The 19,972-nt window shown below is 40.2% G+C and overlaps 2 protein-coding genes across 8 annotated transcripts in view; one reads left to right on the top strand and one right to left on the bottom strand.

The window, feature by feature from the left end:
* Positions 1 to 2,138: 2,138 nt before the first annotated feature.
* The window catches only part of LOC130369167 (mitochondrial inner membrane protease ATP23 homolog), a 100,801-nt gene continuing 82,967 nt past the window's right edge, over positions 2,139 to 19,972 (bottom strand). The window contains exons 1-6 of one of the 6 annotated variants that reach the window (XM_056574021.1): positions 14,402 to 14,497; positions 10,316 to 10,361; positions 6,871 to 6,952; positions 6,563 to 6,700; positions 4,703 to 4,786; positions 2,139 to 2,614 (exon numbers count right to left, since the gene is read on the bottom strand). In XM_056574021.1, the coding sequence (XP_056429996.1) occupies positions 2,411 to 2,614; positions 4,703 to 4,786; positions 6,563 to 6,700; positions 6,871 to 6,952; positions 10,316 to 10,332 (525 nt within the window). In that variant the 5' untranslated portion in view covers positions 10,333 to 10,361; positions 14,402 to 14,497 and the 3' untranslated portion in view covers positions 2,139 to 2,410. Of the gene's footprint in view, positions 2,615 to 4,702; positions 4,787 to 6,562; positions 6,701 to 6,870; positions 6,953 to 10,315; positions 10,362 to 14,030; positions 14,360 to 14,397; positions 14,498 to 19,972 lie in introns of those variants that run through there. The other 5 variants (XM_056574022.1, XM_056574017.1, XM_056574018.1 and 2 more) reach the window with 5 other exon arrangements.
* Positions 14,435 to 19,972, top strand: part of RPAP3 (RNA polymerase II associated protein 3) — a 62,611-nt gene continuing 57,073 nt past the window's right edge. Inside the window, exons 1-3 of one of the 2 annotated variants that reach the window (XM_056574011.1) lie at positions 14,435 to 14,573; positions 16,927 to 17,092; positions 18,391 to 18,534. In XM_056574011.1, the coding sequence (XP_056429986.1) occupies positions 16,940 to 17,092; positions 18,391 to 18,534 (297 nt within the window). In that variant the 5' untranslated portion in view covers positions 14,435 to 14,573; positions 16,927 to 16,939. Of the gene's footprint in view, positions 14,661 to 16,926; positions 17,093 to 18,390; positions 18,535 to 19,972 lie in introns of both variants that reach the window. The other variant, XM_056574012.1, reaches the window with a different exon arrangement.

Here is a 19,972-nt window from a genome sequence, read left to right as displayed (position 1 = left end):
TTTATTAACTGCGTACTTTTCCTTTACACCAAAAATTTTGCCGCAAGAGCTGTTTTTTTGGCGCAAATATAAGCCATCTTGGACTTAACGTAGCAAGATGCTCTAAATCATCGATTCTATTTTCCAAAGAGTGGATTGAGGAGATTACTACATTTACCCGCAATTTATGAAGCTCATTGCACTTGATTGATAAATTTAGGGCTTCTGCGCATAATTTAGAATTCGGGAAAAGGGGTAAAATGCTTCTACCATACACAAATAATGATACATGTCCCCCAATGTGTGTGTGTGTATATATATATATATATATATATATATATATATATATATAACACCGCCTATAACTTTCATTATTTTTGTATATGACAATGTATGAGGGCTAATTTTTTTTGTGCAGTGATTTGCAGTTTTTATCTGTACCACTTTTGCACATGTGTATTTTTTTTTTTATCACTTTTAATTTTTTTTCCTGGGATGTCACCGAATATCAGCAATTTTGGATTTTTTTTTAATGTTTATGCAGTTCACCTATGGGGATGGCAATGCAGTCTGGGTAGCCCTAGCGCCACCGGCAGGATGAGTACAAACCAACCCCACCGCCAGACTGGAGCCTACAGGAATAACCTCTTTGCAAGACTCACAGGGACAGAAGGAGAAAAAAAAAAATATAGGAAAACTGTTTTCTACAGTGTGCGTCCCTTCTAGATTTTGGTGTTCTAAAGCTCCCCTTGCACGGGGATACCCGGCCAGCATCTTCCCATTAATGCCTCCTCCCCTGTGCAGAGCCTTTGCAGGGTCGGCCTTCATTCTACAGCAGAGGATGCTCAGCACAGGAGGCAGCATTGACAGGACGATGTCAGCCATCCTGGACATTACCTTGCACAGCGTGCTTGGAAAAACACAGTGGACTCTAGACATGCATCAAAAATTCAGTTCTGCAGCATGCAGTTACAAAAATGTTGTGTATTATCCCTGCAGATCAGCAGCTATATTCATACCAAAATCTGAATGTCACACATCCAGATTCTTTTCATGGATTTTTAGGCTTGATCAACAGAGTAGTAATGTTATGTTTAGGCTGGTCAGCATTTGACCTTATAGTGCAATGATCTCCAACCTGCGGACCTCCAGATGTTGCAAAACTACAACTCCCAGCATGCCCGGACAGCCGTTGGCTGTCCGGGCATGCTGGGAGTTGTAGTTTTGCAACATCTGGAGGTCCACAGGTTGAAGACCACTGTTATAGTGTAATATTTATTTCTTCACCCTTAGACGAGTGTGTTTTATCAATTGCATTTTATAATCTAAAGATACATCCTTGACTTCTCCCCAAAGCCAAGCTACTGCAAGTAGCTCTGGTCATGTCATGTTTGAAAGTAATAGTGTTTGATTTAAAGGTGCATTCTAGACATACAGTGGGCTCTGGATGCTTTCAAATAAAAAAGGAAATATACTCCCATACTCCGGTCCTAGCAAGTGGGGAGCAGCTATAAGGAATGGGGACTGGGGAAAGTCATTAGAGCCACCGCGGGAATGAGTGCAGGAAAGTAGGTTTCCTTTTAAAACTTTGAAAGCACCTAGGGTCTACACTAAGACCATTGTATATTTCCAGTAAACCCATTCAGTGTAATGTGCTCTGTATTCACTAGGGACCATAGGCAGCACATGGATCTTCCGGTATTAGGTGCCCCTGTATTAGGGTGCGTTCACACTACGGAATCTCCGCTCGCTGAATTCCGCAAGCGGACATTCCGCCTGCCGACCACCGCCAAAGATACTTCGGCGCTAGGGCCGCGGGGCACTGAGCCATCACCATTGAAGGCTATGCAGTGCTTGCAGAATCCGCGCAAAGAATGAACATGTTCTTTCTTTGTTCTGAACAATTTTAGCGGCGGAAATTCCGCAGTGTGAACGGGCCTCGTGGAGACCCATTCACACTAATGTTATGTTCACACCGCGGAATTCTGCTCGTGGAATTCCGCAAGAATTCCGTAGTGTGAACGCACCCTTACTATCAAATGAATATACAGACCACAGAGTTTATAAAACCCTATTCATGTTTTCGTAATCCTTTTCCATACGGACACATGCAGGCTTGCTTTCAGGAGGCGAACAAGTAAATTATTTCATATAAACTTTTTATATATTACTCCAAAACAAAATCATTTTTATAAATCACAGAATTAAATATAAAATTAAAAAAAAGACATACAATAAAACACACAAACATAGTATGAGACATAGCTTAAAATGTTCCATTACAACTATTGAGGCTTTGATGTGCTGCAAAAAAAAAAAAAATAATTATAATAATAATAATTAAATCTCCTTGAGAGGTGCAATTCTGTTTCATGATTATTATTTGACAAGAGGCCGTCCGAAACTGGATTTATATGTCATTTTTTGTAGGTCAAAGGTTAGCATAATATTTTTCTCGGTTTTTAATATCTCTGTATGCCAAGTCAGTGTCCCTTTTACAATGAGGGATTCTGCCAAATGGTTCATGGTCATTAAAACACGACTCAAATACATCATCTACGGCCTTTTCTGCTGCCTCTTGACTGATCTGCCTGACAGCCAATATAGAACGGAGAGCGCGATTTCTTACACAGGCCTAGTAGGGAGATAAGGAACAAGTGAATTAGATCAAAAATCATATTTCTTATATACAACACGTTTAATTGTGGATAGCCATTTGCATGGTATCAGGGACTCGTTCAATGTCCCCGATACAAAATCAGATACCTGCTGAGACATGTAGGTCACATGCTGTCTACAAGCGCGGGGAGGGGGTCTGTGGTCTACACGGGGGATGCCTGCTGTCTACAAGCGCGGGGAGGGGGTCTGTGGTCTACAGGGGGGCTGCTACCAATGTCTGCAGGTGGGACGCTGTCTACAAGGGGGGGGGGGGGGGGGGGCTGCTACTAATGTCTGCAACTATCTATACTACCTACAAGGGGATACTACCTACTGTTAAAGTCAATCTTACAGCAGAGTCACCTGCACTAACTTGAATTTATAGGTAGATAGTGTAGGTGACCCGGTTTCTACTGCTGCTCACCATGTGATCATCAGCACAATCACTCTGGAGAAATCGGTCTTGCCGCCAATGCAAATTCCGTGTTCTGCCCAATGGAGAAGAGAGAAATCTTTGCTCATACTACAGCAGCCGCCTCCATTGTACACAACAAGGAACCCACATATCAGCACGGTAAGCAGCGACAGAAACCGTGTCACCCTGCTGTCAGATTACCTTTAAAATAAAAGTACTCCTAATTGGTATCGAGTACTAGAATTAAAGTATCGGTACTATGTTTTTTAAAAAAATGGTATCGGGACATCCCAAATCGTGGAGCATAAAAACATAGAACCCCCGATTCTTTGTTTTTTAGCGCATACAGATTTGAAAGCTATGAAGTTTACTTTCTATTAGTTATCCAAATAATGTTTGCAGCATCTATTTCCATAATACATTGAGCTTTTATTGTCATTTTTATAGTGATTTTTTTTGTTTGTAATACTGGGGATAGCTGTAAAATAGAACAAAATGTGAATGTTTAAAAATATTTTTTTTCTAATAATAGCAAAACGATCTGAATATATTATTTTTTTTTAGGCACTGTCAGATATAAAAACTTTTGATATGTTGTAAAGCATGCAAAACCAATAGGTTTTGCAATTGCTTTCATTAGAAAATTTTCAGTATTTCATACTGAAAAAGCCAGTCAAAGAACTGAACCCCTCCACCCCCCCCCCCCCCACCTTCTGGAATGCATTCAGTCCTTCTGTGAACACTGTTTCGTCCTGGACGTTTTGGAGGGTGGGAGGGGCTCTACACACTGCAGACTCATGTGAAGAGAATGGGAGGGGCAGGAAGACTGCTGCCGGGCTCTCACTGATGTCTGCTGTGTGAGAGAGGCAGAAACACATTGCATTGCAGAAGAAAAAGTAAGTGTCCCTGCATGTATGGGTGTGGATATATGTGTATGTGTGTATATCAGTGTGTCTATCTAATGTGTATGTGTAAGAATATATGAAGCCAGTGTGTGTGTGTGTGTGAACAGCAAAACTAAAACTCTGTGCATGCCTGCACAGCCAAATGATGTGTGGGCATGCTGGGAGCTGTAGTTTTGCAACAGCTGGAGGCACCCTGGTTGGGAAGCACTGGACTGAGGTGAGGGAGGGAGAGGAGGGGGAGTGGCTATCACAGTGAGTACCCGCCCCCTGCTTCTGGTGCACAAAATTAAGGTATTTCAGAAATAAAGCTAATTCTGAGGGAAATGTGGGTCATAGACACATACAAAGTACATGTAAATGATCAGGATGAGATACTGAGCAACATATAACCGTTTTGTTTTTTTTGAGTGATCTGACGGGTACGCTTTAAGAATAGCCAGAAGCGGTCTTTTTTAAATAGACCTTGTGGGGCATTTTAACTCTATAGCAGGATTATTAAATTTATATTACTGGTTTACCATATAACCAAGGTTATTGGCACCAGTTACAGGGGAAATACAGCCTTCTGACATTCACTGCTAAGCTGACCTGGGTGGGCTAAGACCAAGCAGTTTATATGATCCCCAGGATGGTAAGCAGGAAACAATATGGCTCCTGCTGAGCTGTATACACAGATCTCTAGAAGGATTCATTCATATATGGTTTAGGAAGCACTACATAAAGCAACCAAAATTTGAAGACGTACCTGATGATGTTGTTTCAAGCCAAAATTGAACCTGCTAATCTCATTGCTAAGTGAGCAGTCTCCACTGAGATTGGCCGCTCTTATCTACAGCAAAAGAGAAACTGTAAATTGCAATGCTACCGCACAGTAGTAGTTTTAGCACAGACTTACTGTTTAAAGGGGTACTCCGCCCCTAGACATCTTATCCCCTATCCAAAGGATAGGGGATAAGATGTCAGATCGCTGGGGTCCCGCTGCTGGGGACCCCGGGGATCACTGCTGCAGCACCCCGCTATCATTACTGCGTAGAGCGAGAACGCTCTGCACGTAATGACGGGCAATACAGGGGCCGGAGCATCGTTACGTCACGGCTCCGCCCCTCGTGACGTCACGGCCCGCCCCCGTCAATACAAGTCTATGGGAGGGCGCGTGACGACCTGCCATAGACTTGCATTAAGGGGACGGGCCGTGATGTCATGAGGGACGGAGCCATGACGTCACGCTGCTCCGGCCCCTGTATCGCCCATCATTACGCACAGAGCGAACTCGCTCTGTCCAGTAATGATGGCGGGGTGCCGCAGTGGCGATCCCTGGGGTCCCCAGCAGCGGGACCGCGGCGACTTAACATCTTATCCCCTATCCTTTGGATAGGGGATAAGATGCCAGGGGCGGAGTACCCCTTTAAGTAATTTTCATACTTTCCCCAGTTGCAATGTTTACTGGTCACCTCACTACTGAAGTAAACAAGAACTCCTCAAGTGTCCCTGCACCTTTGCTCTTGCTCCCAATTTGACATGGGGTGTTGAGAACTAACGCATGCTGGATGGTACAGCCTCAGCAACCGCTGGATGCCCAAGGAGACTCATGCATAAGTCTTTTTCTAATACACAGGGCCCATCCATGAGGCTTCTCAAACAAACAATGTGTATTAGCATCACAAAGCATCAAACTCAGACATATATTACCTATGATATGCACATCCTTGCACTGTCTGGATTTTTTATACACGTTAATAAGGAAATGATGATCACATGATGATTCTGTATTAATGGAATTATTCTGTTTTGCTGTTGCAAGAATTTTTTCAAAAAGGTGACAACCGAGAGTTTAGCCATGTGTTCTTCAAGTGTGGATATACCCTTTACTACATAATGAGCCAAGAGATAGAACAGATCTTTTATAACAATAAAGGAATCACTATGGGGGAGATTTGTCAAAACCTGTCCAGGGGAAAGTTGCTGAGTTGCTCATAGCAACCAATCAGATGTCTTCTTTCCTTTTTAACAAGGCCTCTACAAAATGAAAGAATCAATCTGATTGGTTTCTATGGGCAACTCAGCAACTGTAAAGGAGTAATCCAGCGCAAAATACCTTATCCCCTATCCAAAGCGCTGGGGCCCCATGGGGTACACGGAGGGGGTGTGTCGGCCGCCGCGTCATGCGGGGACGGAACGCCCCCTTTCCAGCATACTGTTGCGGCCCCGTCCAGGAGATCCCGGGGGGGCCCCAGTGCTCGGACCCCACACGATCTATAACTTATCACCTATCCTTAGGATAGGGGATAAGTTATATTGCACTACAGATGTCCTTTAACTCTGGACAGGTTTTGATAAATCTCCCCTCCCCCCTATTAGTCAGTTTTTTTGTGAATAGGTAGTGACATCAGTCTTGCCCCCTTGGTTAATACAAGAATACCATAGTGAAAATCTACGTAACAGCTCTCAGAGAGCTGAAACACAAGAGTGTTATTGCACTCTCAGGTTGACTGGTTTAATACAAGTGCACATTCAAAATGATCCACTTTGGAGTGTGCAATAAACATTGCATGAACCTTGATCAATATAAATGCATTAAAAGTAGAAACATGTACGATAAACATACCTCAGAGCATGCTAAATGGCGAACGTTATTAAACCAATCCACATGTGCACGGCAGTGGTCAAATGCATGAATCAGCTCATGTGCCACCACGCGATCCATGTGCGACTGACTGTGGATGTTATTCTGACACAGCACAATCTAAAAGCAGAACAAAAAATGTGTTAGTTATTTACACAACGGAATCGCCACCTAAAGATTTACAGCATGATTCTGTTTTATCCGTACTTCAATTTACTTGAAGTCTTTTATGAAGCCCCTGTAGACTATAAATGAACAGTTAATTTTATTTTTCTAAACTGTTCACTTACTTCAGATGTATCGGCATCAAAGCCTCCACTTACTGATCCATCACAATCCTCACAGGAAAAGTGTCTGTCTCTGGAAACTGTGCTGAAAAAAACAAAAGAAAAAAAAAAAAAATATATATATATATATATATATATATATATATATATATATATATATATATAAAAAAAACTTTTACCTAAAGGGGAACTCCGGTCATAGGATATCTTATCCCCTTTACAAAAGGATAGGGGACAAGATGTCAAATCGCGGGGGTCCCGCCGCTGGAGACCCCCGCAATCTCTCATGCAGCACCCACCTGTCTCAGCTGCACGAAGCGATTATCGCTTCGTGCAGCTGAGACAGGTGGGTGCTGCATGACAGATTGCGGGGGACCCCAGCGGCGGGACCCCCGCGATCAGACATCTTGTCTCCTATCCAAAGATGTCTTAGGGCTGGAGTACCCCTTTAAAGGTACTTCTGCTGTGCTTGAATCAATCCATATCTACAACGCAACTCTTTACTGCCATATCCTAACTGTCGGAGAAAGCATGTTATTACAGCCATGAAATTGAACCTGTCACCAAGATATGGAAGCAAAAAAAAAAATCCAGAAAAAAAATCCAATGTTGTTAAATAAATGGCCATGGCACTTCCTTAAAGGGGTACTCCGGTGAAAAACTTTTATTTTTTATTTTTAAATCAACTGATGCCAGAAAGTTAAACAGATTTGTAAATTACTTCTATTAAAAAAATCTTAATCCTTCCTGTACTTATTAGCTGCTGAATACTACAGTGGAAATTCTTTTCCGTTTGAAACACAGAGCTGTCTGCTGACATCATGACCACAGTGCTCTCTGCTGACATCTCTGTCCATTTTAGGAACTGTCCAGAGTAAAAGGAAATCCCCATAGCAAACATATGTTGTTCTGGACAGTTCCTAAAATGGACAGATATGTCAGTAGAGAGCACTGTGCTCGTGATTCAGCAGACAGCTCTGTGTTTCAAAAAGAAAATAATTTCCACTGTAGTATTCAGCAGCTAATAAGTACAGGAAGGATTAAGATTTTTTAATAGAAGTAATTTACAAATCTGTTTAACTTTCTGGCACCACAGTTGATTTAAAAAAAAAAATAAAAATTAAGTTTTTCACCGAAGTACCCCTTTAAGGGACGTACATATAAAAATATACTTTTACTACTCAGCAATCATACAATTGTTAATAGTATAAAAAGAAACTCAGAAATCTTGATCAACTTTGGCTGTTCTTTACCATCAAGTGCCAAGGACTAGAAAGAAAAGATTGGGTGGATGGGACTACCGCCTCTGAGGTAGCACAACTAAGGTTGGATGGTCCACAGCTTCTTGTATAGCTGACTGTCATTCAGAGCTGCACACAAAATCCTCAATCCCTATAAAGGGCACACAAGGATCGGGATCGCTTTTTTCCCATAGGCATCTGCTGTTATTGGTGGCCTCAGCATACTCTTAACAGACCTAAATGATCCAGCTTTCTATAAACCCTCTTAGCCATACAGCAGAGGAGACATTACATGACATATTTCCTTGTGTCACAAATCCTTTGCATACACGACCTTCCCTGTTTCTAAGGAATAAAGGAAGTAAGGAAAGAGTCTTCTTTCTGGACTAGCACTACAATAGAACACTGTACAGACAGGTTCCTCTTAAAGGGATTACTGGGGAGACAAAACTATTGCTCAGTAAATTCAATGTCAAAGCTCACTTTTAGGGCGCGTTCACACGTACAGGATCCTGTGCAGATTTGATGTGCAGGATTTGTAACTGCAGATTAGAAGCTGTGCTCAGTCATTTAAATACATTGAAATCTGCAGCAGAAATTCCTGCGCATCAAATCTGCGTACGTGTGAACGTACCCTAAGGAGTAATATTCTCGCATGAACAAAAATAAACAATATATGATTTAAGCACTTTCCAGTGCCCAAAAGTTGTATATATATTTTTTCTTTCCATGTCGTCCTGGCTCTGCAGTCTCTGCTAGCCCCCCCCCCCCCCCCCTCCCTTTTGGGACAACAGGTCACATATTCTTTCAGCTCAGGGGGCTTGGAACTGATGAAATGTGAGAGGGAGCGAACAAGGACTGTAGGGAAATTATAAGTACAGATAGAAGTGCACAGTTTTCTTGGACTTGCACTGGGAATCAAACAGGGTCTTTATTATTACAGTGGTCCCTCAAGTTACAATATTAATTGGTTCTGGGATGACCATTGTAAGTTGAAACCATAGTATGTGGAGACCAGAACTCTATGGAAACCTGGTAATTGGTTCTAAAGGCACCAAAATGTCATCCAAAAATAGGAAAAAGTGAGTATTAAAGAAAAATAAGTAGATGACTAATACAGATAAAGCAAATCCTTACATATAAAAGAAAGAAAGAGCTGCTGGGAGCTGTAAATCACTTTCTATGTCAGTCTTTCCCAAGCAGGGAGCCTCCAGCTGTTGCAAAACTACAACTCCCAGCATGCCCGGACAGCCTTTGGCTGTCCGGGCATGCTGGGAGTTGTAGTTTTGCAACAGCTGGGGGAACCCTGCTTGGGAAACACTGGTCTATATAGAGGACAGGATCTTCTTTGGGCAATGTCCTAAAAAAGTAACGTGGAGTCGCCCTCACCTGGTGTCCAAAGGAGCAGGTAACCCTGGTACAGGTAAAGTGTACAGAACATGTAATACCTCGCTATACTGTAGGGGGCGCTACCAGATATCAGTCAGTGCATACGCTTCAGTAATACAGGGGTTTTACCAGTAAAATGCCCATTCTGATAGGTCAGTTCTTCCAGCCATTGACACGTTTCACAGATCTGGACTGTCTGTAGCATTGTATGTTGAGTCTGGTTTCAACTTACAATGGTCCAGAAAAGACCATTGTATGTTGAAACTATAGCATGTTGAGGCCATTGTAAGTTGAGGGATCACTGTATTTTTTTATGGAAGTATATTATCCATTACATGGTATGTACTGTGACACGGTGAATATGATTCTATTCCCTATGAATTTTCATGCACATCTGCTACTATTTGTCCACTAAATATTTTAACAACCATTGATTAAAAGTTATGTTTTAAAGGGTTTTCTTGACACTTTCAGTTACCCTAAGTATACTACCCCTAAATGTAAATATTGACATGACATTTATTAAGCAATATTTTTATCTCCTTGGAATACCAAGTTGAAGTGGTACTGTCATTTCATTTTTATTTTTTTTACATGTTATAGACACGTCAAAAGTTTTGATGCAGGAGACAGACTCCATAAGGTTTTAACAGAATTAGTCTCCTGCAGCGATGAGGTGGAAGGGAGATATTGGGGGAGATTTATCAAAACCTGTGTAGAGAAAGAGGGGTGTAGTCAACCATAGCAACCAATCAGATTGCTTCTTTTATTTTTTCAGAGGATTTAAAAAAAAAAAAAAAAAAATGAGGAGCACTTACCAACCAGAGCGCCTCATGGCATCTAGAAGAAGCCTGGCATATGGGCCTGAGGGGCAGGAAAAGGAAAAGTCAGCAGTATATAACCTCCTTATAAATACAATGTATATACTTCTATGTCTGCAGTATATAACCTCCTTATAAATACATTGTATATACTTTTATGTAGTTCTTTATCTGCAGTATATAACCTCCTTATAAATACAATGTATATACTTCTATGTCTGCAGTATATAACCTCCTTATAAATACAATGTATATACTTCTATGTCTGCAGTATATAACCTCCTTATAAATACATTGTATATACTTTTATGTAGTTCTATATCTGCAGTATATAACCTCCTTATAAATACAATGTATATACTTCTATGTCTGCAGTATATAACCTCCTTATAAATACATTGTATATACTTCTATATCTGCAGTATATAACCTCCTTATAAATACAATGTATATACTTCTATGTCTGCAGTATATAACCTCCTTATAAATACAATGTATATACTTCTATGTCTGCAGTATATAACCTCCTTATAAATACAATGTATATACTTCTATGTCTGCAGTATATAACCTCCTTATAAATACAATGTATATACTTCTATGTCTGCAGTATATAACCTCCATATAAATACAATGTATATACATCTATGTCTGCAGTATATAACCTCCTTATAAATACAATGTATATACATCTATGTCTGCAGTATATAACCTCCTTATAAATACAATGTATATACTTCTATGTCTGCAGTATATAACCTCCTTATAAATACAATGTATATACTTCTATGTCTGCAGTATATAACCTCCTTATAAATACAATGTATATACTTCTATGTCTGCAGTATATAACCTCCTTATAAATACAAAGTATATACTTCTATGTCTGCAGTATATAACCTCCTTATAAATACAATGTATATACTTCTATGTCTGCAGTATATAACCTCCATATAAATACAATGTATATACATCTATGTCTGCAGTATATAACCTCCTTATAAATACAATGTATATACATCTATGTCTGCAGTATATAACCTCCTTATAAATACAATGTATATACTTCTATGTCTGCAGTATATAACCTCCTTATAAATACAATGTATATACTTCTATGTCTGCAGTATATAACCTCCTTATAAATACAATGTATATACTTCTATGTCTGCAGTATATAACCTCCTTATAAATACATTGTATATACTTCTATGTCTGCAGTATATAACCTCCTTATAAATACAATGTATATACTTCTATGTCTGCAGTATATAACCTCCATATAAATACATTGTATATACTTCTATGTCTGCAGTATAAGCTCCTTATAAATACAATGTATATACTTGTCTGCAGTATATAACCTCCATATAAATACATTGTATATACTTCTATGTCTGCAGTATAAGCTCCTTATAAATACAATGTATATACTTGTCTGCAGTATATAACCTCCTTATAAATACATTGTATATACTTCTATGTCTGCAGTATAAGCTCCTTATAAATACAATGTATATACTTGTCTGCAGTATATAACCTCCTTATAAATACATTGTATATACTTCTATGTCTGCAGTATAAGCTCCTTATAAATACAATGTATATACTTGTCTGCAGTATATAACCTCCTTATAAATACATTGTATATACTTCTATGTCTGCAGTATAAGCTCCTTATAAATACAATGTATATACTTGTCTGCAGTATATAACCTCCTTATAAATACAATGTATATACTTCTATGTCTGCAGTATATAACCTCCTTATAAATACAATGTATATACTTCTATGTCTGCAGTATATAACCTCCTTATAAATACAATGTATATACTTCTATGTCTGCAGTATATAACCTCCTTATAAATACAATGTATATACTTCTATGTCTGCAGTATATAACCTCCTTATAAATACAATGTATATACTTGTCTGCAGTATATAACCTCCATATAAATACAATGTATATACTTCTATGTCTGCAGTATATAACCTCCATATAAATACATTGTATATACTTCTATGTCTGCAGTATAAGCTCCTTATAAATACAATGTATATACTTGTCTGCAGTATATAACCTCCTTATAAATACATTGTATATACTTCTATGTCTGCAGTATATAACCTCCTTATAAATACAATGTATATACTTCTATGTCTGCAGTATATAACCTCCTTATAAATACAATGTATATACTTCTATGTCTGCAGTATATAACCTCCTTATAAATACAATGTATATACTTCTATGTCTGCAGTATATAACCTCCTTATAAATACAATGTATATACTTCTATGTCTGCAGTATATAACCTCCTTATAAATACAATGTATATACTTCTATGTCTGCAGTATATAACCTCCTTATAAATACAATGTATATACTTCTATGTCTGCAGTATATAACCTCCTTATAAATACAATGTATATACTTGTCTGCAGTATATAACCTCCTTATAAATACAATGTATATACTTCTATGTAGTTATATGTCTGCAGTATATAACCTCCTTATAAATACAATGTATATACTTCTATGTCTGCAGTATATAACCTCCTTATAAATACAATGTATATACTTCTATGTCTGCAGTATATAACCTCCTTATTAATACAATGTATATACTTCTATGTCTGCAGTATATAACCTCCTTATAAATACATTGTATATACTTCTATGTCTGCAGTATATAACCTCCTTATAAATACAATGTATATACTTCTATGTCTGCAGTATATAACCTCCTTATAAATACAATGTATATACTTGTCTGCAGTATATAACCTCCTTATAAATACAATGTATATACTTCTATGTAGTTATATGTCTGCAGTATATAACCTCCTTATAAATACAATGTATATACTTCTATGTCTGCAGTATATAACCTCCTTATAAATACAATGTATATACTTCTATGTCTGCAGTATATAACCTCCTTATTAATACAATGTATATACTTCTATGTCTGCAGTATATAACCTCCTTATAAATACATTGTATATACTTCTATGTCTGCAGTATATAACCTCCTTATAAATACAATGTATATACTTCTATGTCTGCAGTATATAACCTCCTTATAAATACAATGTATATACTTCTATGTCTGCAGTATATAACCTCCTTATTAATACAATGTATATACTTCTATGTCTGCAGTATATAACCTCCTTATAAATACATTGTATATACTTCTATGTCTGCAGTATATAACCTCCTTATAAATACAATGTATATACTTCTATGTCTGCAGTATATAACCTCCTTATAAATACAATGTATATACTTCTATGTCTGCAGTATATAACCTCCTTATAAATACAAAGTATATACTTCTATGTCTGCAGTATATAACCTCCTTATAAATACATTGTATATACTTCTATGTAGTTATATATCTGCAGTATATAACCTCCTTATAAATACAATGTATATACTTCTATGTAGTTATATATCTGCAGTATATAACCTCCTTATAAATACAATGTATATACTTCTATGTCTGCAGTATATAACCTTCTTATAAATACATTGTATATACTTCTATGTCTGCAGTATATAACCTCCTTATAAATACAATGTATATACTTCTATGTCTGCAGTATATAACCTCCTTATAAATACAATGTATATACTTCTATGTCTGCAGTATATAACCTCCTTATAAATACAATGTATATACTTCTATGTCTGCAGTATATAACCTCCATATAGTTGACCATGCTGTGGGTGCAGGCAGCTCACACTCACTCCCTTCCATGGTGGTCCTCAGCATCCTCCAGCACCTCTGGTGGGCTCCACTTCCCCCCTTGTCCCCCCGGCCCTGCCTCTCCGTGTACTCCGGGTAGACATCTTCTCCTCGCTCCGTCCTGTCTTCCTCCATGTCTCCCCCTTGTCACCTTTCCTATCTTACCATCCCACCAGAAGGTGCACAGGAAGCGGCCATCTTGGAACGTCTGCACGTGACGCCGTGACGTTATTACGGACGCTGAACTTTTTTCAGCCATTTTTCTTTGGGGAAAAGCATAACTGTAGATATTCTGCCTCTACATAGGAATTATTCTGTGTTACCTGCCTGTCTATAAGATTAAATACGATACACTCGACATATTGCTGGGATTCACTGTTGTTTAATAACCGAGGCTATGGCGACGTTGGTCTCTATGGTTACTGTGTGAGCGCAAAGCATGCTGGGAGTGAGTGTGTGGGAAGTGCTAGAAGAGAAGCGACCGAGTACGGGGCTGGAGGTAGGTGACAACCATGTGTCCTGGGATGCTGGCTGGAAGCATAGGACTCTAGGTGACTCTATAGAGAGGGGCATTGTCCGGAGCCAGGTAGTGCATTACTGTGTGCATTACTGTGTGCATTACTCCAGTGTTTCTCCTGTCATGTCCCGACAGCTGAAGACTGTGATATTTGTGGGATTATCATTAACTGCATTACTAGGTAAACAGTGTGCCTGTAGCTCAGTGGTCTTCAACTTGTGGACCTCCAGATGTTGCAAAACTACAACTCCCAGCGTTGGCTGTCCGGGCATGCTGGGAATTGTAGTTTTGCAACATCTGGAGGTCCGCAGGTTGAAGATCACTGTAGAAAAACTACAGCTCCCAGGATGCCTAGACAGCCAATGGCTGTCTGGGCATGCTGGGAGTTGTAGTTTTGTAACAGCTGGAGCATGCTGGGAGTTGTAGTTTTGTAACAGCTGGAGACACGCTGTTTGGAAAACACTGCATAGGTAGCTTATCCTAAGTAGAAATGATCAGCTTTTAAATAACTTTCACAAGATCGAACAAACAGCGTCACTCACCACTGAGAGCCCCTGACAGCCGATCAGTACTGCTTGGGGTTGCTGATCAGACCACTAGACACCAGGGTGTGTTTAAATGCCGCCATCACTATTGATCAGGGCATTTAAACAGTTAAATGGCCAGCACTGAAGTGATCTCCTATGTCGGTCATTACCAGCTGGTGTTGGCTGCAGATTTTACACATCCCGAAATAACTGAAAAGTGGGTTTTTCTGTATGCAGCCAACCTGTAGCGAGCAGGTAAATATAGACAGCTCCTCGGAAAGGAGTATACTTCTGGAGATCTCTAACCACGACCTTAAAGGGGTTATCTGCTGAGAGTTTTTTTTTTTTTTTTAAACTATGCTTGATGTATAGTATATAAAAAATCTCTGGTGCCTCTGGTGTCCCCGATGTGACCCTCTCCTGCTTCTGGGGGTTAACACGTCACGCTACAGCTCAGCTAATCATAAGCCATAGGGATGTCTCAGTAAGATGCATTGGGCCCGGGCACCTGGAAGAAGACCAGGGCTTAAAGGGGTATTCCAGGAAAAAACTTTTTTTTATATATCAACTGGCTCCAAATTACTTCTATTAAAAAATCTTAATCCTTTCAGTACTTATGAGCTTCTGAAGTTAAGGTTGTTCTTTTCTGTCTAAGTGCTCTCTCACATTTGTCTCGGGAAACGCCCAGTTTAGAAGAGGTTTGCTATGGGGATTTGCTTCTAAACTGGGTGTTTCCTGAGACAGGTGTCATCAGAGATCACTTAGACAGAAAAGAACAACCTTAACTTCAGAAGCTCATAAGTACTGAAAGGACTAAGATTTTTTAATAGAAGTAATTTACAAATCTGTTTAACTTTCTGGAGCCAGTTGAGATATATATATATATATATATATATATATATATAAGTTTTTTCCTGGAATACCCCTTTAATATGTCACATTGAGCTCAGCCTATCCCTGCCTGAGGGGTGACATTGCTGCAGCCAGCTACATGTGTGTTGTGTCAATGTGAGTTCCGTCATCCCAACTGCCCCTTACATTAATAATAACCTGCCCAGGGTGTGTTGCAGTCAACTTCAAATCCTAGAAGGGAAGACAGGGAAAAGCCGGATATAAAGCGCAAACCACTTCAGACGTCTCTTCAAAGGTAATACAACTTTATTACAGCCACATACAACGCGTTTCGAGGCGCATGCCTCTTCTTCAGGTAACAGGCTTATGTGATAAGCCTGTACCTGAAGAAGAGGCATGCGCCTTGAAACGCGTTGAATGTGGCTGCAATAAAGTTGTATTACCTTTGAAGAGACGTCTGAAGTGGTTTGCGCTTTATACCCGGCTTTTCCTGTCTTCCCTTCTACCATATCCATCGGCTGGAGTTCTATCCACGCTGACACCGGAAGAGCAGCACCACTATCCACCTATACGCTTCAAGTAGTTGTGAATTCCTACACTTAAAACCTGTCAGTGCTTCTCCTGCCTTATTAGATATACTGTCCTATGGGAAGCTCTGCCTTTTTTATCTTATAGAGACAATTGTAACTTCAAATCCTAGACTGTGTTTTTCTTATCACCTCTCTGTGCCGCCCACCTTCTGCCAGCAGATGGCACCGCCTGCGGCTACTAAGCAAGAGGGTCCTCAGTGACTTCTCCCCACCCCAACAGCCTTGATTGATAGATCTCTATCCGGTTTGGTATAGGGAGAGACCTGTCATTCAGGGCGTATATGTTGTACAATAATGCGATTGTACATTGGCCCGTCAGGTGGTAGATATGGATATGTATAACATATGTACATTTTTATTTTCTAGGCGCATCACCACCATGTCTTCTCCAAACAAAGCACTCGAATTGCAGTTACAAATGAAGCAGAACGCAGAAGAGCTGCAAGACTTTATGAGAGAGCTAGAAAGCTGGGAAGAGGATATTAAACAAAAGGATGCCAAGCTGAGTAACCAGACAGGCACGAATGAAGAAGTAGGTGTTTCCATAGTACTATGTGTTATATCAAAAGCCCAATCTACTGAAACTGCACTTTATTTCTAGTACCTAACAATCAGGTGGGCCTGCTAGAAGCAGCAACCTTCTCATCCACATTAGCAGCCGGTATAAATTACTAGAGAAAACTATCAAACTCTCCATGGATAACATCTTCTCTTAAAGGGATCTCTAGTTTTAACTAGGGCTGGGCGGTATACCGGTTCATACCGAAATTTTTGTGCTGCACGATATGAATTTTAACCCATACCAGTTTAGCCCCTCCCCCTCGGGAATGAATGTATTATCAGCCCAGTGCTGCACTATCCCCACATCGGGGAACTAATCCTATGTGACCCGTGAGCGCTGTTCTGCCCCCTCCCCCCAATTAATTATCAGCGCTGCACTGTCCCCATTAGGGTACTATTCACATGTCACCCGCAAGCGCTGTCCTCCTCGTCCTGTTTGTTACGGCCACCGGCGCTGACACTCTATACCAGTGGTCTTCAACCTGCGGCCCTCCAGATGTTGCAAAACTACAACTCCCAGCATGCCGGGCATGCTGGGAGTTGTAGTTTTGCAACATCTGGAGGTCCGCAGGTTGAAGACCACTGCTCTATACTGTGCGGTATCCCTATGTCTGGGCTGCAAAAAATAAACAAAATAAACTTTAACTCACCTCCCGTTGGTCCGGTACCGACCTCATCTGCTTCCTGGGGACGGGAACGTCGGAGAGCCGCCAGCCTATCACCGGCCGCAGCGATGTTCCGCCTCAGCCTGTGATAGGCTGAGCCCACTGTCATGTAAGAAGCCGGCTTCTTACATGACAGTGGGCTCAGCCTATCACCGGCTGAGGCGGAACATCGCTGCGGCCAGTGATAGGCTGGCGGCTCTCCAACGTTCCCGTCCCCAGCGTAAGGCCGACGTTGGAACATGCGTTAAAGTTTACTTTGTTTACCTTTTGCAGCCCGGGCATAGAGATACCACACAGCATAGTGTGTCAGCGCCGGCGGCCGCAACAAACAGAACGAGGAGGGCAGCGCTTGCGGTTGATATTTACCCCGATGGGGATGTGGGCTGATAATTAATATTGGGGGGGGGGGGGGGGGGCGGGGTTGCTAGGAAATACCGTAGAACCGCCAAAAGTTTATAAAATACCGTGATACACCTATTTGGTCATACCGCCCAGCCCTAGTTTTAACTACAATCTACAAGTATGTGACCATGCTGAGGTTTTCACTTGTTCACCTTTGGAAGTATCTGACAATGATTTACTATGTAAATCTGTTTTCATCCAGACACTACCACCAATAAGAAATAAAGACTATAGAAAGAAGAAAAAGACCAAAAGTAAAGTGTCTACGGAAGCAAAGAAAAATGAAGAGAACAAAAACCCCAAAAGAAAATTAAATGACTACAACTACTGGGATAAGCTGGATGTGGTGAGTCAGTCTTTTTTTTTTTCAGTGCGATTCTGTTGCCCTGTGAATGTGGCAGAATTTTTGTGGGATGAAAATTCTGCTGTGGAAATTCAATTCCCGGACACAGCAGAAAGAATATGTTCTTTCAGCGGAGTCCTCTCAAAAATGCATTGCTGTCTATGGAAATGGCGCATTGCTAGCGCTGACTGATCGCACAGAATGTCTGCCATGTAAATGAGTCATAAAGTACTATGGCTTTTCGCCACATAATTTTCTGTTTGCGAATGAATACCTTTGTTGCCTTTTTGTCTTATATTAACAAAGCAATTTCAGAAAGTTGGTAAGTAATAATAATTAGTCATTCATTTTTGTTACTCTGGAATCTGACTCCAATGTTTTCTGGACTCTCCTAATATACAACTATGATCTTCCTCGATGTCCTCTGCTGGTGGCTTCTTGTTCCTCCATTTGTTTTAAAGTAATTCCTGCCCATTTTTATTTTAAAGTGGTTACTAGAGATAAGCAAACTTAGTGATTTTATTTGTCACAAACTTCTCGGCTCGGCGGTTGCTGACTTTAGCCTGCATAAATGAGTTCAGCTTTCAGGTGCTCCATTGCGGTGGAAAAGGTGGATACATTCCTAGGAGAGAGTCTCCAGCCCACCGGAGCACCTGAAAGCTGAACTCATTTATACAGGCTAAAGTCAGCAACCGCTGAGGCGCGAGGTTCATGCAGAATCGAATCACTGTAATTTCACTCATCTCTAGTGGTTACCCATCCTCCAGATAGGCCATCAACCATGCGGTTTTCCTGTTTTTTATTTTTTTCATCACCTTACTTTACAGCAGTGCAGGGAACTGCAGTGTTGATTTTGCAATCCTCTTCAAATAGCTTATTGGTAGGGGTGCCAGGAGTCAGACCCCCACCAACATATAGCCTGAGTATGTAACTGGTCTCTGATCTTTTCTTTATGTTCTATCACTTCCTTTATAGAATGATAGTAATGCATCTTTGCTATGCTGACAGCCTGTGTGCCTCTCTTTACCTTGTTGGATATATTTTGTTGCAGTTGTCCTACTGTTAACGCTTGCATTATCTATGTATTATCTATGTATGTATTATCTATTATATGTATGTATGTTCCAGCATCACGTCCAAACGGATAAAGATATTAACGTGAAACTTGGCACACATGTTACTTATATGTCAACAACAAACATAGGAAAGATGATTTAACCCTTACTCACCCGATTTGCCAGGGGCTTGGTTTTTGTTTAAAGTCCCATACAAGTCTATGGGAAATATATGTTACTGCATAACTTCCAAATGGCTGGAGATATTTCCATAATACTTGGTCACGTTACTTATATGTCCACTTAAAATATAGGATAGTTAATTGAACCCTTAACTACCCCCATTTGTGAGGGTCGGGGTTTTTGTTTAAAGTCCCATGCAAATC

The sequence above is a fragment of the Hyla sarda genome, chromosome 4 (genome assembly GCF_029499605.1).
Source record: "Hyla sarda isolate aHylSar1 chromosome 4, aHylSar1.hap1, whole genome shotgun sequence".
NCBI classification, from domain to species: domain Eukaryota; kingdom Metazoa; phylum Chordata; class Amphibia; order Anura; family Hylidae; genus Hyla; species Hyla sarda.
The sequence above is the reverse complement of the archived record's forward strand: the minus strand, read 5'-3'. Positions and strand labels throughout refer to the sequence as shown.